General features: G+C 49.8%; 1 protein-coding gene across 2 annotated transcripts; it reads right to left on the bottom strand.

The window, feature by feature from the left end:
• Positions 1-17,111: 17,111 nt before the first annotated feature.
• On the bottom strand, positions 17,112-19,344 carry C29H11orf86 (chromosome 29 C11orf86 homolog). Of its 2 annotated transcripts, none has more exons than XM_024987362.2 (2): positions 19,019-19,344; positions 17,112-18,467 (listed from the first exon to the last, which is right to left on the bottom strand). In XM_024987362.2, the coding sequence occupies exons 1-2, from the start codon at positions 19,286-19,288 to the stop codon at positions 18,372-18,374; spliced, it is 366 nt and encodes a 121-aa protein (XP_024843130.1). In that variant the 5' UTR covers positions 19,289-19,344; the 3' UTR covers positions 17,112-18,371. The 2 variants fall into 2 exon arrangements, with proteins under 2 accessions (XP_024843130.1, NP_001070558.1); NM_001077090.2 differs by having other exon boundaries at positions 17,858-18,470.
• Positions 19,345-23,462: the final 4,118 nt, after the last annotated feature.

The raw sequence follows: 23,462 nt of genomic DNA, 5'->3' as shown, positions 1-23,462 counted from the left end.
TGTTTTGATGTGGACCATTTTTAAGGTCGTTATTGATTTTGTTAAACAATATTGCTTTCTATTTATGTTTTGTTGTTGTTGTTTTGGCTGCAAGGCATATCCATATCTTAGCTCCCCCAACAGGGATCTAACTCACACTCCTTGCATTACAAGGTGAAGCCTTAACCAGTGGGCCACCAGGAAGTCCCAAGAACCCACATTAAAGAAGGTCTCCAGCGCCAGGCACAGGTTTTGGAGCATTACATGTGTCTACTCATTTAAGCTTCCAGCACCCCTACAGGGAGCTTCCGGGTGGTGTTAGTGGTAAAGAATCCACCTGCCAATACAGGAGGTGCAAGAGACATGGGTTCTGTCCTTGGGCCTAGAAGACCCCTTGGAAGTAGGCATAAGGAGTGGGAGCAACCACTCCAGTATTCCTGCCTGGAAAATTCCATGGACAGAAAATCCTGGTGGGCTACAGTCCACGGGGTCGCAAAGAGTTGGACACAACTGAGTGACTGAGCACAGAACTCCCCTACAATGAGGACTACTTTAGCAGTTCCAACTCAGTGTATTCAGAAACATAGGCATAGAGAGGTTAAGAAATGTGGCCAGCAAGATATGGAAATAAGCTAAGTGTTTGCCAAGGGATAAATGATTAAAAATGTGATAGCTATATACAATGGAATGTTATTCAACCATGAAAAGGAAGGAAATCCTGCCATTTGTGACAACACGTATGAAATCCAAGGGCATTATGCTAAGTGAAATGAGTCAGACAGAGAAAGACAAATACTTTATGGTACCACCACGTGTGGAATTAAAATAGTCAGACTCATAGAAGCAGAGAATACAGTGCTGATTACCAGGGCCTGGGGGAAGGTGGGGATGAGCGGGAGATGTTGGTCAAAGGGTACACACTTTTGGTTACAGATGAGTAAGTTCTGGGGAGTCTAATGCACAACATGGTGATTATAGCTAATACTACTGTATTCTATACTTGAAAGCTGCTGTGAGAATAAATCTTCAACATTCTCACCACAAAAAAGAAATGGTAATTACCTGATGTGATGGAGTTGTCAGCTAACTTTGTGGATCACTGGCAATACATGAGTGTATTAAATCAACACCTTAAATTTACACAATGTTATATGTCAATTATACTTCAGTAAAGCTGGGGAAAAGCTATTTTTAAAGAAACAGAATGGTTTCTGACAAATATAAATGAGACCTGATGAAGGCGTTCATGTATTTGATGCTCCTATAATTAGATTCTACTTTTATCTGGTGGGGGGTGCTAATACAATAATTTTTCTACCAAAAGAAAGAAAGGAAGGAAGAAAGAAGAAATATGACCAAGAACAAACACTAGCAAGAGGCAGAGGTGGGATTTCAAAGAGTAACAAGTTGCAATAATATTACAATAAGTCACGAGTTGATGAATGAACACACGGAGTAAACGGACTGAAAGCAGGAGAAAATCAAACAGGAGGTTGTCCTCAGAATCGGGCGAAGCAGTCCCCTTCAGACATGCAGAGAAACCTTCTGATCCAAATCCTTTAATAAAGAAATATATTCTTCCTTCTCTGACTCCCTCCTATTATTGCCTCCCACTCCGGAACTGAGAACTCTCATGTAAAAATAGCAAACCTGAAGGAGTGTGAAGGAACTGCTCAGCAGAACACCCCACCAGGAACTCCACTCTCCTATCATGTCATCCACTCCCTACTTCTTGCTCAACCTTCAGGGCTGAGCTGAATACTTCCCCCTCCTCTGTGAAGCCTTTCCCAGAAAGTAACAGAAACTCAAGAAAACTACTGGAAAGCAAAAGAGGGGAATTTAAGAAAAAGATCCAGCGTTTCAAGGCATCTCAGGGCATCAGTGGTACCAGAAGTCCATAAAGAACAAGAATCAGAGACTGAAACACTTCTCACAAGCCCTAATGGCTCCCCTCTGTGGCTCAGCATCTGTCTTCCTCTTCTTTCTTTTCTCAGCCTATTTATGGGTGAGAAGACCCACCCACACCTACCTGGTTAACAGAATCTTTAGAATTTCTATCTGGGCCACAGTCTCAGGGAAGAGCTCTGATTGGCTGTTGTGGATCAGGTGATCAGCCCTACTCCAATCCCTTTGGCCAGGAGTGCCGTCACATGGTACAAATATGGCGGCTGGAGGCCTGCCCTCAGAGACTGAGGGGAGGAGCCAAGGGTGTTGAGGACATCTCACGGAGGTGTCTCTGCTGCCTGCTCACTCATCACCCTCACTCTTCCTGAGGAATTACTCTCTCTCTGACTGTGCTTCCTGCACTTCCTCTGTAATTCCATTTAAGCTCTGATCACGTTCTTCTGCTTGCTGAGTTGGTGCGTGTGTAGCTGTCTCTGTGTAAAAACCCACAGGAAGGTGCCAGCATGCAGTGTAGGCTGATCCTCCACCCCTGTGTTACTTTAAGGCCTCCATGCTGATCCTCTCTTCAGGCCCAACTTCATGGGTGTATAACCTGTGCCTGGTATAATATCCAGCTTTTGCCCTCTTGAAATGCTCAATAACTTTTTTTTTTTTTTTGCACGATAATTTTTGAATTGAGTCCAGGGTTTTCGTGTTGCATAAGGCCCTGCAAATTAAGTTGCTGGGACTGTGTCTCTTCTTGCCCCACCTTGAGCTCTTGCTCTCAATCCATCTAAGTCTCCTTGGGCTGCAATAATAAAATGCCACAGACTGGGTGACTTAAACAACAAAAATTGACTTTGTCATATGTCTGGAGATGTTAAGTTCAAACCGAAGTGTTGGCAGGGTTGGTTTCTGGTGAAACTCCTCTTTCTAGCATGTTTAGAGCTGCCTTCTAGCTATGTCCTTAGTGGCCTTGTGCCTATAGAGAGACAGTATGTGCTAGTGTCTTATAAAGGTGCCAGAGACTTTCCTGGCAGTCAAGTGGCTAAGACTCCACACTCCCAATTCAGGGGTTCATGGTTGACCCCCGCCCCAATCAGGGAACTAGATTCCACATGCTGCAACTGAGTTTGCATGCTGCAAGTAAAGATCCTGTATGCTGCCAATAAGACCTAGCACAGCCAAATAAATAAGTAGATATTAAATATTAGCTACTATATTGAAGGTTTCCAGCCTCTCGGATTAGGGTCCACCCTAGTGACCTCATTTAACTTTAGTTACCTCGTTCTGCATATGACTTGTTGGGAGACCCCGTTTTCTAACACAACCTTCTGACGCGTCTAACACGGAGCTTCTTGCGTCCTGGTCCCTTTGCCCGAGCACAGCCTCATGCCTGTTCCTTGGACCTGCTTAGTGACACTGTCCCTTGGAGTTGGCTCTGGCTTTCCTCTTTAGTGATGGCCCACCTTCTCTTGGATTCCTCACCCTGGGACAGCACCGTGCCCTATCCAGTCTATTCCTTTTTTTGGACCTACCAAGTAGGCTCTTAGTTCCCCAACCAGGGATGGCACCCATGCCACCCTGCATTGGAAGTGTGGAGTCCTACCCACTGGATCTCCAGGAAGGTCCCTTTATTTTCAGCCTCCTCCTGATCTTGTCTGTTACCACCCTTTAGGGCCAGGGGATTCCCCAGGCCTGGAGGAAGGTGGAGTCAGACAGTCTACTCCACCAGGTGGGGGGCACATACACCCTTCAGAGACTTAGTCAACTGCCTGGATGGTGCTTTCCTACTTGCCTAACTCATGCGCAACCTTCAGAATGTGCCGAGAGCCCTCCTGTTCTTGCATGCTATTTCTGCCCACCTCCCTCGGTCCCCATGGCTGGGATCTGATTGGAGTTCAGACCCCATTGGAGTTCCCACCATGTCGCATCACAGTGGTCAATACCTATCAGTCCCTTTCAGGTGTCTTGGCAATGACAGGGACTCTTGTCATCATCTTCACCCTGGTGCCTTGCACAGGTTGGCACAGAGCGGGTACAATAAATGACAAGCTCCACTGAAGGCAAGGCTTAGGCTTGTCACCTTGGATGGTTTTCCCCCAGATCCTTTCTGACTGTACCCAGGAGGTGTGTAGGAAGGATCACGTGCTGGAACAGAGAGGCAGTTGGCCACTTCTAGGTCAGATGAGAGACTGATCTTTTGGATTCTCAATCATTTGGCTTTTAAAAAACTCAATCAGTCAAAACCCCAGATAATCTAAAGACTTTGGTCCTTTTTTCTTTTTATTTCCAGTCATGATAGCCTTTAAGAAATACATGCGTTGTTTTTTTTTAATTAAGGAAGACATATAATCAAATCCTCCCTGTACAAAAATCAAACAAATGGCTGTAGTTTAAGATCTGAAGGGACTTCTCTGGTGGTCCAGTGGCTAAGACTTCCAAATGCAGATCCCAATGCAGGGGCCCCAGGTTTGATCCCTGGTCAGAGAACTAGAGCCTGCATGCTTCAATTAAGAGTTTGCCAGCTACAACTAAAGCTCCTATGTGCTGCAATGAAGCTTGAAGATCTCACATGCCTCAACTAAGACCTCTGGTTCGGTTAAATAAATAAATATATATTTTAAAAAATATTTGAAAATTGGAATTTGGAAAATTTGTACCAGTTGAAAATTGGTACAAAAAAACTCTGCAATAACTGAACTCAGTTCCCTAGCCCACAATTCTGATCAGTAGCAGCAAAATCCCCAATAGTGTCAAGTTTACCACTGGGCACTTTCCATGTACACAAGTTTGTCATCTTCGAGAAAAGTTTCTCTACTATCTTTGACCTTGGTCAACAGTAGGAAACTCATTGCACTTTGGAACCCAGTGCAACGTTGGATCAATAATCAGGAGCAAAAGTTTCATAAGATAAAACCTGATCAGAGGGATGGTATGGGGAGGGAGAAGGGAGGAGGGTTCAGAATGGGGAACACATGTATACCTGTGGCGGATTCATTTTGATATATGGCAAAACCAATACAATATTGTAAAGTTAAAATAAAATAAAATTAAATTTAAAAAAAACCCTGATTTGGTACTCTCTGATATTTTCTATCCTGTTTCTATTTTCTATTCCATTCTGTGTTGTTTTATTTGATTCTAGTCTGTTGTCTGACTTACTGAATTTTAAGAACCACTGATGAGTAATAAGCCAGTTTCTCCCCCTGTCTTTTTCCTCTTCTTCTAGTGTTTCCTGAAAACCAAGTTTGCCTCTTGATGGGGATTGAATCAAAAGACACAGCCAAGCCAAAGATCAGGAGAAGGAAGGATTTATCACTTGCACCAAATGATGAGAACAGGAGAGATCTTTTCCAAAGCAGTATCTCCCTGAACAGCAAAATTAGGGAAGTTGTAAGCTAAGCATATATACATATTCATGAAGGGGGCTTGAATGATGTATGCATATTCATGAAAGTATTTGAATAGAGGAGAATTCAATACAGAATTGAGGCAAAGGTTGACAGAGTCCAAGTCTTAGTTGACTGTTGGAAGGTCAATGTCATCATTCTTTAGGTTCCCAACAGTCTGGTGTCTGGGGTATTAGCGTGTAGTTCACAACTCGAAGATGTGTATCAGAGTGTTGCTTTTCTTTCTTTTTTGTTTTGATTAAAGTACGATTGATCTACAATGTTGTGTTAATTTCTGCTGTACAGCAAAGTGATTGAGTTTTATAAATAAACATATAATCTTTTATATATTCTTTCCCAGTACGGTTTATCACAGGATATTGTATATAGTTCCCTGCGCTATACAGGAGTATGTATTGAGGAAGGAGACAGACGCCCCCCATCCCCCAGGGTAAAGGGATTGGAGGTTCGTTCCCTGTGGATTGAAACTCCAAGATGAGAATGCTGCTGCTGCTAAGTCGATTCAGTCGTGTCCGACTCTCTGCGACCCCATAGACGGCAGCCCACCAGGCTCCCCTGTCCCTGGGATTCTCCAGGCAAGATCACTGGAGTGGGTTGCCATTTCCTTCTCCAAGATGAGAATAGCAGAACAATTAAGACAGGAGGCTAGGCCTTGCCCAAACCACATATTTTTCATTCCTGAAGTCAGGAGAACTCCCCGACTACACATGCACAGAAAGGCTTCTTGAGGGTCAAAGGGCAGTGATGTTAACTAATGCCAGGCTACCCACAGGCCTCTTCCGTAGAATCCATCTTGGCTAAGAGATGCCTGTGCACCATGGGAGGATCCTGAGTTATACCAAGTATGGACTGTGAACCAGGCAAATCAAAATTATTGGCCAAAGGAAACAGGGAAGAAATATCTCATAAAAGTAGTTCAAACTGCCATGAAGGCGCGACTCAGCAACTCTCTCTCCCCGAGTCTTCGTGTGTCTATACACACGTACTGTACTTTTTTCCTTATAACAAATACTTCACTTGTCTCACTACTTTCCATCTTTGTGGTAACTCTTTTCCACAAAGCCAAAGGGCCAGGATCTTTGTCACTGACCACTGGCCTAGTGGCTAGGATCTGGTGTTCTCACAGCCACCACCTGGCCTCAATGGCTGGCTGGAAGCCCAAGTCCCGCTCCAAGCTGCTGCAGGCCCAGGTCACCTGAGGTCAGTGTCAGATTGTTCTGTGTAGCCCTTAGGAAGGAGCTGCTGCTGCTGCTGCTGCTGCTAAGTCGCTTCAGTCGTGTCTGACTCTGTGCGACCCCATAGACGGCGGCCCACCAGGCTCCCCCGTCCCTGGGATTCTCCAGGCAAGAACACTGGAGTGGGTTGCCACTTCCTTCTCCAATGCATGAAAGTGAAAGTGAAAGTGAAGTCGCTCAGTCGTGTCTGACTCTTCGAGACCCCATGGTCTGCAGCCTACCAGGCTCCTCCATCCATGGGATTTTCCAGGCAAGAGTACTGGAGTGGGGTGCTATTGCCTTCTCCAAGGAAGGAACTGGGACCCTTTAATCGCTGAACTGTTGTTTCTTGACTGCTTTGACTGCTTTTCCTCCGTTTCTGCATTCCTTGGTTCCCGTAAGATCAGTAATTACTGAGAGTTGCTCAAGGGCAAGCACTGTGGCCAGGTTTAGACTGCAAAATGTCTTAGGCCAAAATTGGCTTCTCTTATGTCAAGAAAGCCATGACTGGTTCTCCTTCCCTGGGGACCCTCTGTCCTATCTGCTTACACCAGGGCAGAGCGAAGCTCTGGGTTTGGGTATGGCGCCAAAGCCAGGAAAAGTATGCCAAGTCCCCACTTGGCGCTCTTCTCTCTCTACTGAGGGAGGCTTGCCCCGCATCTCCTGGACCTCGGCCGCTGTCTACTGTTAGCTGCCGCTGACCAGGGCCTGACCAGGCCTCTGTCAAGGGGCCCAGGGGCTCAGGCCAACCTCCTTGCTGGTCTCGTGCATGTGTGCATGCTAAGTGGCTTCATTCATGTCTGATTCTTTGAGACCCTATGGACCGCAACCCGCCAGGCTCCTCCGTCCATGGAATTCTCCAGGCAAGAATACTGGAGTGGGTTGCCATGCCCTCCCTCAGGGGATCTTCCCGACCCATGGGTCCAACCTGAGTTTCTTTTGTCTTCTGCGTTGGCAGGTGGGTTCTTTACCACTTGCACCACCTGGGAAACCTGGGAAGCCCCCTGGTCTCACCTGAGGCCTCACAGCTCTCCTGGGAGGTGGGGATGGGGGGGCAGGTGCTGGGGAGGTGGGCAGCAATGGAGGTGTGTGTGGGGTTGGGGCCTGTCTCAGGCCCCTAGATCTGCTCTTTCTACCTCCTGGGCACATGGAACACCCCCAGGCCCCTCTTTCCCACTGCAGAAAACTTTACTGTGAGTCCTCCAAGGCCTGAAGCCCTTCTTTTCTCAACAAACCTCTTCTCCCACAGAAAGCTCCACAATAGAAAGCCCCTTCGGGGAGATGCTTGTATTATTTCTGTTGTGAGTTTTGAAAAGTCTAATTTGAAACCTAAAGCTGATCGAGGATTTCTTTGTTCCTCTGCACCCATCTCCCAGCCCCCACCCCCACCCCCACCAGGAATCGGTGCCAAGGAGCCAATTCCAGAGGTCAGTGTGGAGGTGGTGGGAGGGGGGAGGGAAGAGTTAAATGAAAGGGAAAACAAAAACCACTGCAGGATCAAATACACTCTACTACACAGATGGAGTGGATGCCTCCCCCGCCCATCCCCCACGCTGCTGTCTGAAGGTAAGTATCTCCATCAAGTGTTGTTTATATGTTTGCATATACATATATGCACAGGCTTCCCAGGTGGCTCTAGTGGTAGAGAACCTGCCTGCCAGTGCAGAAGACAGAAGAGGCACGGCTTCCATCCCTGGAGGAGGGTGTGGCAACCCACTCCAGAATTCTTGCCTGGAGAGTCCCACAGACAGATGAGCCTGGTGGGCTACAGTCTATGGGTTGCAAAGAGTCAAAATGACTTAGCATGCACACATGCACTTATGCACACAGATTTGTGACTGTACATGTATATTTTGCTGTTATTTTTGTCATTTAGAGCCAGCCTGCTTGGATGCAAATCCTCATTCCGCTATTTCCTCAAGTGTTACCTTGAGGAAGTTACTTAATCTCTCTGTGACTCAATTTCCTCATCTGTAAAATGGGAATAGCATTATAATTAACCCAGATGACATTTAAGAGAGTCAAATATGCGATGAACTACACAGTGACTATTACACTCAATGTGCAATTGGTCTACTTCATGCTTTTTCTTAAAAAAAAAAAAACAACAAACTTTTATTTATTTGTCTGGCTGCGCTGGGTTCTTAGTTGTGGCTTGTGGGATCTTAGTTATCTGATCAGGGATCCAACCCAAGCCCCCTGCACTAGAAGTGAAGAGTCTTAACCATTGGACCACCAGGGAAATTCCCACACTTTTTCTTTATTGCAGAATATTCCATTGTGTATGTGCACCATGTTGCTGTTGCTTCAGTCGTGTCCGACTCTGTGCACCATAGTCTCCTATTAAAGGGTCAAATTTATTCTTAAGTTTCGTTATTACGAATAATGTTACAGTGAACCCACTCAGCACCGGCATTTTTATTTTAAAAGTTACAGCCCGAGGGACTTCCCTGGTGGTCCAGCGGTTGAGACTGTGCTTCCAGTGAAGGGGGCCCAGGTTTGATCCCTGATCAGAAAACTAAGATCCCACATGCCTCAAGTAAATGTGCGTGCTGCAAGTAGAGAGCATGTGTACTGCAGAGAAGAGCCCTCACTCTGCAATGAAGATCCAGTGCAGCCAAATCAATAAATAAAAAGTTACAGCCCAATTGCCTGCACCAAAGCTTGTACCAATTTATACTCCGGCCAGCACCACGAGTTTCCCTACACTCTCATCAACACCGGGCACCATCTGTTTGATAGGTGAGAGGATGACGTGGTATTGGGCAGGCTTCTCCACTGCCGAGTTACTTTTTGTTTCCACATCTCTTGTGGCATCTCTTGTAGCACTGGAGGTAAAGAGCCCACCTGCCAATGCAGGAGATGTAAGATCCCTGGGCTGCGACGATCCCCTGGAGCAGAAAATGGCAACCCACTCCAGTATTTTCACCTGGAGAATCCCATGGACAGGGGACCCTGGTGGGTTATAGTCCACGGAGTCACAAACAGCCGGACACGACTGAGACTGAGCACACTCTTGTTCGTGAGCGGTGTTTATGGTGCCGTCCATGGGGTCGCTAAGAGTCGGACACGACTGAGCGACTTCAGTTTCACTTTTCACTTTCATGCTTTGGAGAAGGAAATGGCAACCCACTCCTGTGTTCTTGCCTGGAGAATCCCAGGGATGGGGGAGCCTGGTGGGCTGCTGTGTGTGGGGTCGCACAGAGTTGGACACGACTGAAGTGACTTAGTAGTAGTAGTAGTATAGATATGTAGCAAGCATTCCTGGAGCCCTTAGCCCATCCTAAGAGCTTCTGCAGGTCACCTCCCCGATTTCTGAGGACAAACTGTCACGCTGGTCCCCTTATTGTCTCCATTTCATGGATGAGAAAGCAGAATCATCCCTGCAATGAGCCCCATGGATTGCCATGCCCTCCTCCAGGGGGTCTTCCCAACCCAGGGATCGAGAACCCTTGTCTCAGGCATCTCCTGCATTGGTGGGTGGGTTCTTTACCACTAGTGCCACCTGGGAAGACCACACCAGCGCGAGCAAGTGGCAAAACCAGGATTCCTACCTGATCTGTCTGACCTGCACATAACTGCTTAGATGTAGAAACTGAGGTCCCGGGGGGGACACTTAACTGAGGCCACCCAGCAAGTCGGTGGCTCTGCCCAGGCCCTCCCACACCGCCTAAGCCACTTCCGACCCCACCAAGTCTGCGACTGTTTCACACCCACCACGCCCTGCCCTGGCCTCAGCCCACCCCACGCTGCCAACTCTAGACCCACCTCCAGTTTGTGTTCTTTGGCTACTGTGGCTTCTAGCACCCCCAGAGGAAGGGACCCAGACTTCCCCGCAAATAAACACCGCCCACAGATTTCCAAATATACAGAGATAAGTGGTCCCTCCTGCCTTGGCCAGGACGGTCTGGAAGTCCACACATCCGGCCCTTCTTTTCTGCTCCTCCTGGTGTCAGGTTCAGGGTCTCAGTCCTAGTGGGAAGTAGCATGTGTCTTCCACCGTGTCGGGGAGGGGAAGCCTGTACCAAGCCTGTACCTCGGGCATCACCGTCATCAACAATAGCAGAGTAGCTAACAGTCACATCCTGCTTTGGATACATTTTCCAACGTTCACATTTTATGAAACACTTGGGAACAGAGTCTCCCCAAACATCTTGGACAACAGCGTCTTTGTCACCAGACATAGCCCTTTTGAGAGCCATCTACCAGGCTGTCACTAGCACCCTGCCCCCAGCCTCACATCCAGGAGGGTAAATTGGGGTCCAGAGCTGTTCAGGTACGTTAACCATCTCCATGTGGTCACCACTTACACAGAGGACTGCTTTTCAAAAACTTGATTATAAAGACTCTTGAAATATACAAAATTAAGCAGAATGCCCACCCTCATCCGGTCCCCATCACCCCAATTCACAATTATCAGCTCAGGGCTGATTTTGCTTCATCTTCATTCCTGTCCACTTCCCTCACCTTTAAAGTAAGTAATGTATCATTTTATCCACAAAAGGTAAGAGTAATCTTAAAGATGGAAAGTCTTTTGTCAGTATATCTATAGTATCACTTTCACTGCCAAAAAAGGAATTGTTCTCAATGTCATTAAAAATTTGGTCAATATTCAAAGTTCCAGATACTTCATAAATCTTTTCTTTCTGTATAGTTTGGATTAGTATCCAAATAAAGTGAATATGGGACTTCCCAAGTGGCTCAGTGGCAAAGAATCTGGTTGAAAAGGGCTTATGAAAAATAACAAAAGATGCTCCTAACACCTCTATCACTCAGGAAATTCCTAGGGTTTTAGGAGCTCTGTGCCAGGAAATAGGGACAGAGACCAAATATATATTTCTTATGCCACACCATCAAATTCAGGGAACGTTACAAAGATGGCATTCTATTATGTAGTATCTTGACCATACTCCAAATTTGCCAATTGTCCTGTGTTACTTTTTAAAGTGATTTTAGGGAATTCCCTGGCAGTCCAGTAGTTAGGACTCTGAGCTTTCATTGCTGAGGGCTCAGGTTCAATCTGTGGTCAAAAGAGAAATCTACATTAAATGTATTTTTTCATTTATTTCATTTTTTAAAAATTATTGAAGCAATAAATGTACTTAATTCAAAAAATAGAAGTCTACACTTATGAAGAGAGTTGGACCATAAAGAAGGCTGAGCACTGAAGAACTGATGCTTTTTTTTTTTTAATTTTATTTTCTTTTTAAACTTTACAATATTGTATTAGTTTTGCCAAATATTGAAATGAATCTGCTACAGGTATACCTGTGTTCCCCATCCTGAACCCTCCTCCCTCCTCCCTCCCCATACCCTCCCTCTGGGTCGTCCCAGTGCACTAGCCCCAAGCATCCAGTATCGTGCATCGAACCTGGACTGGCGACTCGTTTCATACATGATATTATACATGTTTCACTGCTATTCTCCCAAATCTCCCCACCCTCTCCCTCTCCCACAGAGTCCGTAAGACTGATCTATACATTGGTGTCTCTTTTGCTGTCTCGTACACAGGGTTATTGTTACCATCTTTCTAAATTCCATATATATGCGTTAGTATACTGTATTGGTGTTTTTCTTTCTGGCTTACTTTACTCTGTATAATAGGTTCCAGTTTCATCCATCTCATTAGAACTGATTCAAATGTATTCTTTTTAATGGCTGAGTAATACTCCATTGTGTATATGTACCACAGCTTTCTTATACATTCATCTGCTGATGGGCATCTAGGTTGCTTCCATGTCCTGGCTATTATAAACAGTGCTGCAATGAACATTGGAGTACACGTGTCTCTTTCCCTTCTGGTTTCCTCAGTGTGTATGCCCAGCAGTGGGATTGCTGGATCATAAGGCAGTTCTATTTCCAGTTTTTTAAGGAATCTCCACACTGTTCTCCATAGTGGCTGTACTAGTTTGCATTCCCACCAACAGTGTAAGAGAGTTCCCTTTTCTCCACACCCTCTCCAGCATTTATTGCTTGTAGACTTATGGATCGCAGCCATTCTGACTGGCGTGAGATGGTACCTCATAGTGGTTTTGATTTGCATTTCTCTGATAATGAGTGATGTTGAGCATCTTTTCATGTGTTTGTTAGCCATCTGTATGTCTTCTTTGGAGAAATGTCTATTTAGTTCTTTGGCCCATTTTTTGATTGGGTCATTTATTTTTCTGGAGTTGAGCTGTAGGAGTTGCTTGTATATTTTTGAGATTAGTTGTTTGTCCGTTGCTTAATTTGCTATTATTTTCTCCCATTCTGAAGGCTGCCTTTTCACCTTGCTAATAGTTCCCTTTGTTGTGCAGAAGCTTTTAAGTTTAATTAGGTCCCATTTGTTTATTTTTGCTTTTATTTCCAATATTCTGGGAGGTGGGTCATAGAGGATCCTGCTGTGATGTATGTCGGAGAGTGTTTTGCCTATGTTCTCCTCTAGGAGTTTTATAGTTTCTGGTCTTACGTTGAGATCAGAACTGATGCTTTTGAACTGTGGTGTTGGAGAAGACTCTTGAGAGTAGAGTCCCTTGGACAGCAAGGAGATCAAACCACTTAATCCTAAGGGAAATCAACCCTGAATATTCATTGGAAGGACTGATGCTGAAGTTGAAGCTCCAACCCTTTGGCTATCTGATGCAGAGTCAACTCACTGGAAGAGACCCTGATGCTGGGAAAGATTGAGGGCAGGAGGAGAAGAGGGTGGCAGAGGATGTGATGGTTAGATAGCATCACTGACTCATTGGATATGAATTTGAGCAAACTCTGGGAGATGGTGAAGCACAGGGAAGCCTGACATGCCGTAGTCCTTGGGGTCACAAAGAGTTGGACACGACTGAGTGACTGAACAACAAGCTTATGAGGATTCGAGCATTCCTTTGCTTTCTCCCACTCCACTCCCCAACCCCACCGCCCCCCCCTCCCCCCACCCCACACACAGCTTCAGCTTGGGTAGGTGTTTCCTCTGGGATTTACCTCTGGATTTCTAGATAATATGCTTTTCTGGCAATTTCTTGGTTTTTCAAGTGTAGACATCATCCCTGGGCTTTCTACAATGGAAGAGAAGCCCTTCTTGATCACCTCTCAACCACTCTCCCAGTAGAGTTAGACCGGGCGAACTGTGGTTAGATGTGCATTGATTACATTGTTTTTATTTTGTAACACTTCTTTATTTATTTGGCTGTGCTGCGGGGTCTTTGGTTGCAGCACGTGGAAACTTCGATCTTCGTTGCAGCCTGCAGAATCTTTAGTTTCGGTATGCGAACTCTGAGTTATGGCTTGTAGGATCTAATTCCCTAAAACCCAGGCCCCCTGCGTTGGGAGCGCCGAGCTGTAGCCACTGGACTCCCGGGTAAGTCCTGGTTACATTGTGTTGACTCTGTCAACACTGTCCACTTCTGAGCCACCTCCCTCCCTCCAACACCCCTGAGATTCTAAGCTGTAATGTGGGAATATTTGGTCTGCTCCCCTCCGCATCCTCCCAGGATCACAGGGAATGTCTCTATGTTATAGAAGCCTGTCCAGGCTCCCTGGGGCTCCTCAGGTGAAGTGCCATCCCAGGTCCTTTGAGCCCTCTGCCTTGTCTGTCTCTTCTCACCTCCCCGACCCCTTTTTCTCCCCAGCAAAACTGAGTCATGCCTTGATCTCCAAATGCTCCATCTGGTCCAGGTCTCCATGCCTCACATGTGCTGTTCCCTCTTCCTGGCACGCCCTGTCCAACCCTCCACGGGGGTGAACCACACTCAGCTCTTCTGTCCCCTATTCAGGAAGCCGGCTCTGATGCCCACCTGCCAACAGCTAACCTCGCCTTTCTCTGGGCACTTCTGCTCCCTAGCTGGCTCTGGAGTGCTGGATCACTGCCGACTGTCACCCCGGGGGGGCATGGAGGGCGACGCGTGTCATCCTTTCCGAAGTCCTCGCGGGAGCAGGGCTCCGAGTGAGCCTTGCTGAGTGTTGGTTGAATGGATCGCTTGTCCCTGGTGCTCAGAGCTGAGAGCCACAGCCTGGCAGTGGGTGGGGGCAGGAAGAGTTCAGCAACAGCCACAGTAGCGGGTGGGGTGCAGTGTGCAAGGAGACAGGGCCTCCTCCCACGCCCATCTCAGCCCTGGCGCTAAAGGAGAGCCCACCTCCTGGGAGGCCCCAGGACGGCCATCTGGTCTGCGGTCGGGCCCACGTTCCTGGATCCTGACGCCGGCGGGCCTGCCAAGGTCCGTCTCAGCCAAGGTGAGCTGAGGATACGCCAGGCTCCGTGGACTCTCATGGAGAGGGTGCTTCTGTGGCACGGCCCTGGGCTCAGGGTGTGTGTGCTTTGACCCATCTCTTCCCCAAGACACCTTGAACCAGGTGCTATTATTAGCATCCTCATTTCCCAGAGGAGACTGCTGAGGCTCAGAAAAGGGACCTGCCAAGGGTCACACTGGAAGAATGTCCTGGAACTTGCTACTAAGAACCAAGGGCTACCTGCCCCAAGTGCTTTACATGCATTAACTTGGGTGAGGGGGGACCGTTACTATTTCTGTGGAACAGATGAGGAAACCAAAGCACAGAGAGGTTAAGTCACTTGCCCAAGGTCACACCAGTATCACGTGGCAGAACTCGGGCATTTAGCCACAGAGCGTTTACACGCTTTGCTCTCAGCCTGACGATGAGGGTGCTGAGCAGGAGGGTGATGCTGGCATTCCCTCTCAGGACACGACACACTCCAGTTTGCAAAGATTTTGCACACTTGCCACCTCCCTGCCATTCAGCCCAAAGAAAGGCACAGCGATCATCACCCGCATTTTGCAGAGGAGAAAATCAAGGCCAGAGGAGGACTGGAGTAAGGTCACAGAGGAAGTTAGTTGCTGGATAGGGGCTTGGGTCCCAGGTTTGACACCAAGGCCTGGGCCTTCCCTGGCCCCCTGACTGGTTGGACACACTGAGTTTGGAGACCCTGACGAAGGGGATTTGGAGCACAAAGGGCAGGTGGGTGCAGAATTCCCACCTGGGAGTTCTAGAGGGGAGCCTAAGTCTGGCCTCCAGCTTGCTGCGGGGTCCCTCGGTTTCCTCATCTGTAAAGTAAACAGCCTGGACCTCTGTGCCCCCGAGGCCTTTCCAGCCTGAATTCGCTGCCTTCGCTCTGAGAGGTGCCTGGGGATACAGTGTCCCCTGGTTTCCCCATTAGTGCAGTGGCCGCCCCATTTTAGCTGCAGGGTAATCTTTCCCGCCTGCTTGCAGCCTCCTCCCATCTGGTGTGGCTGCAGGCCTCAGGAAGCTGAGGGAGAGACGTCCGGCCAAGCCCAGAGCGCTTCACATTGGTTCAGGAATCAGGGCCTCCTGCTCAACCTGCCTCACCACCCAGCCCAGGGAGCACTTACTCAGCTCTGCTTTGAAGCAGAGTAGCCGGTCGTCTGTCTGTTTCCCTCTGCCGCAGGACTGCGAGCCCCTTGAGGGCAGAGGTCACGTGAAGAGAGCAGAGCTTGACAAGCAACGAGCCTTCCAGTTCTGGGAGCAGGCACAGAGAGGCTGCGTGTGGCAGGGATGTTGAACAGGAAAGGGAATGGAGCTGGGTGTAGAGGTGAAGGAAATCAGGCCCCTTCAGTTCCAGGCTCGGGCTCTGAGACCCCTGTGAGCACGGGAGAGGCCTGGAGGCTCTGCCCTCTGGGGGCAGTGGGAACAGAACAAAGAAGCATGAAATTGACTCAGCAAGGATGTCTTTTATTTTTTTCCCATGTAAAATTTCCATATTGTATTTATTTATTTTTTTTTTATTAAAAATTTTTTTAACTTTATTTGACTGCTTCCAGTCTTTGTTACATTGTGCAAGATCTTTTGTTATGGCACGTGGGCTTAGCTGCTCCAAGGCTTGTGGGGTCTTAGTTCCCAGACGAGGGGCTGAACCCACATCACCTTGCAATGCCCTGGACCACCAGGAAAGGCCCTCAGTGAGGATGACTTTCTGTGATCTTTGGGCAGATGCTGGCCTAAGGATGGATAGACTCGGAGCCCCTGGGCTTCTGCCCTTCTGGAGTCCCCTCTCTGCTTGGGCCACGTTGACTGCCCATGTCGGGAGGGCTCCCTGGGGAGCCACATCCCTCCATGAATACCCATGATGTGGGCAACGTCCTCTGGGGTCTGCTTGCCAATGGCCTGCCCAGCTCGTGATAGTGAAGGCTTCTGTGCTGATGAAACCAGGATGGGCAAGGCCTGGTACGTCAGGGGAGACAGGCAGACGGGGAGGCGGGGGCGGGTGTTCGTTGCTCAGTCGTGTCCGACCCCATGGACCACAGCCCGCCAGGCTCTTCTATCCGTGGAATTTTCCTGGCAAGAATACTGGAGTGGGTTGCCATGGAGGGGGACCATTTGCTGTAAATACGTGTAGAGCCGAAGCCAGGGGCACCTTCTGTGTCCTGGCCCATTCACATGGTCTAACCCTCTGACCGTGAGGCCTTCGCCCAGCCCTCTTCCTCCATGGAAACACTCATGCCCTCTCTTGTCTGGGCTAACTCCTACTCATCCTCCAGGTGTCCGTTTCATAATCCGACAACTGCTTCATGAGACCTACAATAAGGTGTAGCTGTTGGCGGTGAGTGAATAGTCCTGCCTTCTCCGAGTTTCCAGGAGATGCTAATAGGCGTGACGGTAACAAGTGGCCTCCAAATCAGTGGCTTAACCCAGTGAAGGTTTATTTTGCATTCATATCACAGTCCAAATGAGTGGTAAGGGGGCTCTACTTCAGTGCCACTGCCACCCCGAGCCTTGGCTGGGGTCCCATTGGACGCTCAGCATCAGGCCGGCCGATGAGGAAAGACGGAGAGCTTGGAGGCTTGGTCTGGAAAGGCGGGACTCTCTGGGACAAAATTTTGCCAGGACCGTTCTTGTTCCTGAATGGCCCTGCAGGGTTCCGGGCTCTGGGGAACAAGGAAGCCTCCCCTCTGTCACTTGGGCCCTCAGGTCCCCCCTCCACCCCAGGACACACCCAGGCTGCTTACAGCTGCTCCCTCACCTTGGACCTTGGGTCTACTTGACCTGGGAGAGCCCCAGGGACCCCACAGGAAGTACCAGTGTCTCTCAAGGAGCTTAGGCCCTTTGGGGTCAGACCCTCCCCTCGGTGTGGCCCTGAGTGGGCCCCTTGCCCTCTCTGATCCTCAAGGTGAGCCCTGCCTCGGGGGTGAGTGCAAAGACAGGGAGCTGGCGAGATCTAGGCCCTCCGAAGCTGGCCTGAGGTCAGCACAGGGAGAATCAGGTTAAGACAAGTAGCAGCTGAGGCCCAGCCTCCTGGAGACCACCCCTCCCCCGCCACTCCCACCCCCAGGGCTTCTGCTCTATCCTCTGGGAAGCTCTGGACACCACCTGCCCCCAGGGGGTTGGGAGAGCACTGGGGGCCAGTTCGTCAGCAGGAAATCATTTACTTCAGCTCGGCAACCTTTATTCCTGTGTTCAACGCAGTGTTGGGCATTGGGTGCGGGTGTGGCCCGAGATGCCAATGGCAGCAATCCCTTCCCCTATCCGGGCCTTAGTTCTCCCCTGTCAAGCAGGGAGGGACTTCTTTCATCGGGAGACTGTGAGGAGAGCGACAACACGCGACAAGACACAGGCCAGACGTGGTCCTTGCCCTGGGGAAGGGCTCACCGTTGGGGAGGGAGGCCCAGGCCCCACCCACCACTGGCAGCTGCTGAGAAGGGTGGGTCGGGCATGGCCCAGTGACCAGGCGATGTGCCAGAGCTGCTCAGCCATGGGTCTGGCTTCACCGAGCTCTGTCCTGGTGGCGGAGGCCTGGGCGTGCCACTAGGGAAGGCGGGAACAGTCCACAGAGAGGCGGTCACCCCATCCACACAGTCCAGAGGGCCACGGAGAGGTAGGGCAGCAGGCGTGCCATCTCATCTGGGTGCAGCGAGGGTCCCCACCGCTCGTGGCCTCCTTAGCTGGTGGTGCCCAGCGGGGGCTGTGGGGAGGCTGACCGGCTCAGGGTCACGTTGGGGAAGCTGGTGACAAAGCTCTCCCACCTTCTCCTGATCTTCTGGAAGACAGAGGAGGGGTTGCGATCAGAGCCCACCTGAGGGGTGGGCTTCAGGTGCTGTTCCACCTATAGCCAGGAGGGGGTGGTAGACCCCAGAGACAGAAGCCCCTTCACTAGGCACCCTTTCTCCCGGAAGGCAGGAGCCCAGCGGGCAGCGCCCACCCAGGGGTCCTGATCCTCTCTTTTCTGGGGTTAGAAGGGACAACAAGATGTAACCCTGGGGAAGCTGTACTGACTCATCTCGTGCCTCCAGCAAAATCCACCGTCCAACACACTGACAGACTGGTCATCTCAGAACAGCTTTGACTATATCACCCATCAGCTCCAAAACCTTCCCTGACTCCCCAGTGCCCACGGGATAAATCCCAAATACCTTCAGGCCCCTCTGGAATACCTCTCTCTGCAGCCGCTGCCCCGACAGCTCTCTGTCTTCTTGGTCTATAGCCCCATCCGTTTCTCCCTCTGAGCCTTTGCTCCCCTGGGTCCCTCTGCTTGGGATCTTGCCCCTTCCCTGTCGTACCCCTCCACCCACCAGCCCTCAGCCAAACCTGCTGATACTGCCTCAGCCACCTCTGGCTGCCTTCTTGCTCCGCTTGGATCAGCTGCTCCGTGTCCCCCAGGCTCCCGGGCAGCCACTCCTGACCGAGGGTGTCCAGCCGTTCTGGGCCTCCATCTGAGGACCGGGACTTCTCACGGCCCTGCCTGAGGCTCAGCGCCCGGCGCAGTCGGCCTTCCGTGGGCCTCCCCCAGGGCTCCTGGAGCTTGCCGTAGGAGGGCCGTGGTCCTCGCAAGGACTGACTGCGTAGCCCTGTCCCCATGGTTCTGGAGGCTGCAGGTGCGTCTGCTTCACCCTTCGGCGAGCCACTGGCCTTCTGAGATGGCCTGGTGCCCCCACCCACCTGACGGGAGCTCCCTTGGGGACAAAGGTTGGTGCTGGTGAGGTGGCTGTCGTAATCCAAAGGGCAGGCCACCAGGGTCAAGCATCCCTGAGTCACCCACGCAGCACACTCTCCACCTCCCAGGGAAGCGGGTACAGGCTTCCTCTCCTCCTTCCCCCTCTATCTCCTCCAGGCAGCCTTTCCTGACTAACCCATCCTAAAGATCTTAGCCTCTCCCGAACTCTTGTAGCCCTGGCTGTCCAAACATTTTGTTGACAGTGAGAACAGATGGCCCAACAGCAAAACAGACACGGGCTTTTAAGAAACAGGACAGCTCCAACCTAGAATGGTCAAATTGACAGAGACAGAAAGTAGCATGGTGGTCGCCAGGGCCTGGTGGGGTGGGGAGGTGGGAGGATTGGGGGAATGGGGGCGGTGGTAGGTTGTTTAATGGCTCCAGGGCATCAGTTTTGCTAGGTGAGAAACTTCCGGAGTTTGGCTGTACAGCAATCTGAATGAACACTCCCGAATTGTACATGTAAAAATCTAAGGTGGTACATTTTATGTTTCTGTATATTTTTACTACAATCAGAAATTTAAAAAAAGAAAGAAAAAAAAGAGGCTAGTTCTGGGGCTGAAAGTTCGGAGTGTGAGGTGTTTTCCAGGTCTAACTCTGCCCATAATTTTCTACGAGAGAATAGGGTTAACAGCTCAGGCTCTGAGGACCAGCTGCTCCTAGGAAAACACTGGTTCCATCACCCACAGCTGTGCAACGCTGGGCGCCTTCCCCCGCCTGGTTTCCTTGTCTGTAACAGGGACGGATAACTCATGTGTTGTCAGGAGGACTAAATGCAATGACGCTGTGCCAAGCCCAGGGCTTGGCCTGCAGCAAGTGCTCAATAAAAGTAAGCCAGTGTTAGTCAGTACTCGAGGCAAATCCTTTCCCCTCTTTGTCAGTCTTCTCATCTGTAAAGTGGGTTGTTGTGAACAGTAAATGAAATCGTGAATGCAGGTCCCTCCAAGGGCCAGACTACCAGGAGCAGCTCTTTCTCCTAAGATTGGTGGGGAGGAGAAAGGTACTTGGGCTGGGCCAGCCAATCCTTCGCATCCTAGAATTTCAGGGTTGTGAGGGACCTCACACATCTGGTCCATGCTCCTTTTTGCTTTTACCACTATTTTTTGAGCATTTTTACTGGTTCTGGAGCTAATTCCTCCCTATATTTCCTTTAAACCTTATGATAGTCCTACAAAATGGGAATCATTATCTTCATTTGCTAGCTCCCCATTTTGTAGGTTGGCAAACTGAGGCTCAGATTAAGCACACCCAGTAAGCGGCAGAGCTGGGCCTCCTGCTCTGGCCAGCCTGGCTTTAGAGCCTGTGCTCCAACCACTCTGCTCTCCTGTCCTGGTGTTGGTAGCAGGGGCAGATGTCCTGCGTCCTCTGTGTCTGGGGTGATGCCGGGGTGCCCTGTCTGAGGTCAGGGAAGTGCTGGCTGCAAGAGCTCTTGTTGGCGCATCCCATACCCCTGGTCTTGCTCATTCTCCTCTCTCAGAATTTCTAGGCCTTCCTTGCGTTCAGGATCTCTTGCTGTCTGCCAGGCTCGCTCCCCACCTTCCCCCCCACTCCCCGCCAGAGGAGCCAAGGGAGGGCCAATGTGAAGAAGGGAATTCATGAAAGGGACCCTGACCCTCTGCCCAGCCTGTCTTAGAGGTGGACTGTGACCATCACTGCAACCCTACCCACACCTCTAGCGCCTGAGCCACAGAGCAACCCTGACCCTGGTTAAAAAGCAACGGAACCATTACACAATCATCAACACCTTCCCTGCAGCACAGTTAGGTCGGATCCTCCCGTTCACCCCAGTCTGGGCTGGGAAGAGCTTGCCGATGACTCACAGGCTTCTGAGACGTGTCAGGGTGAATCACACGCTCTTGCGTCACGCCTATAGCTGCCAGATACCCTCTTGCCAAGTGTGTAATCTTACAACAATTTCCCAAATCCACAAATCCGTGGAGGACCAGGAGAAAATATATTCTCTTCCTTCCCTCCCCCCTGCCTCCCTGCCTCTGTCACCGGGTGGGTGAGCTCTCACCTTTCCAGAACCTGCTGGTTGGCAGCTTCCTGGAAGCGGGCCTGACCCTTCAGCTGGGTTAGGGAGGCAGCCCCCTTTCTGGCCCTCCCAGTACACATGGTAGCAGCAGTCACACCCTGCCACGCTTGATATCCTTTGACAGCTAGGACAACATCTCTTTTATCTCTGCCCCAAGACATGATAGAGTCAATGCTTGGCCTTCAATATCAGAGATTATTATGCGTCTATTGCTCTGTAACTATCTACCCCCAAACGTGGCGGCTTAAAGCAGCACTCAGGTATGACCTCACTTCCTGTAGGTCTGGGATCCAGGCACGGCTTAGCGGGGGCCTCCGACCCAGGGTCCCTCGCAGGCTTCAGTCAGGAGGCTACAGTCACGTCCAGGTTTGACTGAGGGTGGATATACTTCTTTGTGAGTTGTCGTACTGAGGGTCTTAGTTTCTTGCTGATTGTTGGCAGTTACCAAGGATAACTCATATCACAGCAGCTGGCTTCAGTGGGAGCCAGCAAGTGAGAGGGTTAGAGATGGCAGGTGGGCAGAGGTCGGATTCTTTGCAGAATTTAAAACTTGGAAATAACCTCCCATCACTTTTGCCGTATTCTGCTCCTCCAAGGCAACTCACCAAGTCCAGTTGGTACCCAAGGGAGGGGACCCACAAGGGCATGAACACAAGGGGAGGCTGGGTCATGGGGGTCATCATAGTGGCTGTGACAGCTATGTGCTTTTTTACAAAACTGTTTATTTATTTGGCTGTGTTAGATCTTAGTTTTGATACATGGACTCTTCCTTGAGGCACAGGGGCTGAGTTGCCCCTTGGCATGTTGGATCTTGGTTCCCCAACTAGGGGTCAAACTCACGTCCCTTGCATTTGAAGGCAGATTCTTAACCACTGGACCACCAGGGAAGTCCTGCTAGGTGCTTTGAGTGAGCAGCTTAACCTCATGCGCCTAGACTTACTCAGCTATTAAAAGGGATGCTATTTTATCTCATCAAATCTAAGATGGTGTTGATGGAAAGGTGGCATTATTTTATACATCAGTAAGAAAGAATATCCACTGCCCATTCATTGAAGATGTAGCCCCGTTTTAGAAGTCGAAGTCTGTGTGTACTGGCGGGGGGGTGGTACAGAATGTATGCCTTAACATGAAACACAGTCTTCCCTAAGGTGGTCTGAGACTTAAATGTCTGGTGTCATTTGAGGTTGCTGTGAGGTTTAGATACACGCAAGGCTGCAAACTGGGGCAGGCTGCCTAGTTCTTTCTTACTACTGATCTAGTGAAATTGCTCCAAACCCACACACTGTGAGCAAGATCTTGTTTTGATGATGTCTAGGCTAGAAGGGAGGCCAAGGGGAGCAGGGTAGAACTTCCACCCCCAGAAAAGGAGGAATTCTCATGTACATCAAGGAAGGTACCTTAAAACAGACACCCAGTGCTGAGGGAGCACAGAAGAGAATGGGAGACCCCATCTGGTTTGGGAGAATCCCGGCAGGCTCCCTGGAGGAGGTGGCGATGGAGCCCAGCCTCAAGGGCGTGGAGGACTGTTGCAGTAGAGATGCGGGCAGGCTCCTGTGGGTGACCAAAGCCTGGGAACAGAAGAAAGAGTTACCCTTTGAATGGGAAAAGCCTGGAAAGGCAGACTGGCTGCTGCTCTTCCTTCCAGGGCCAGGAAGAAGAATCTGACTGATCCTGAAGACAATGGGGATGGAGTGGGCCCTCCACTCCGGGAGCCTTACCTCTGTGATCACGGTTTCAGATGAAATAACAGAGGCTCAGAGAGGTGAAGAAACTTACCCAGTGAGACACAGTCAGTAGTGGACCCTGAATGCAGTCCTGCAGAGTCAGGTCAGCAAACAGAGTCCTCAGCAAATGTGCGTTCCACCCCCATCGGCCCCCATTTTTCACCCCAGTCTTCATGCACCCTTCAGGATGATCAGACAGAACCGTGAGCCTAATGGTTAGTGCCACTAGACTTTTCCTTGAAAATGTGATGCCCACCAGAAACAGGGCAGGGGGCTGTG

Source organism: Bos taurus, chromosome 29 (assembly GCF_002263795.3).
Source record: "Bos taurus isolate L1 Dominette 01449 registration number 42190680 breed Hereford chromosome 29, ARS-UCD2.0, whole genome shotgun sequence".
NCBI classification, from domain to species: Eukaryota; Metazoa; Chordata; class Mammalia; order Artiodactyla; family Bovidae; genus Bos; species Bos taurus.
The sequence above is the reverse complement of the archived record's forward strand: the minus strand, read 5'-3'. Positions and strand labels throughout refer to the sequence as shown.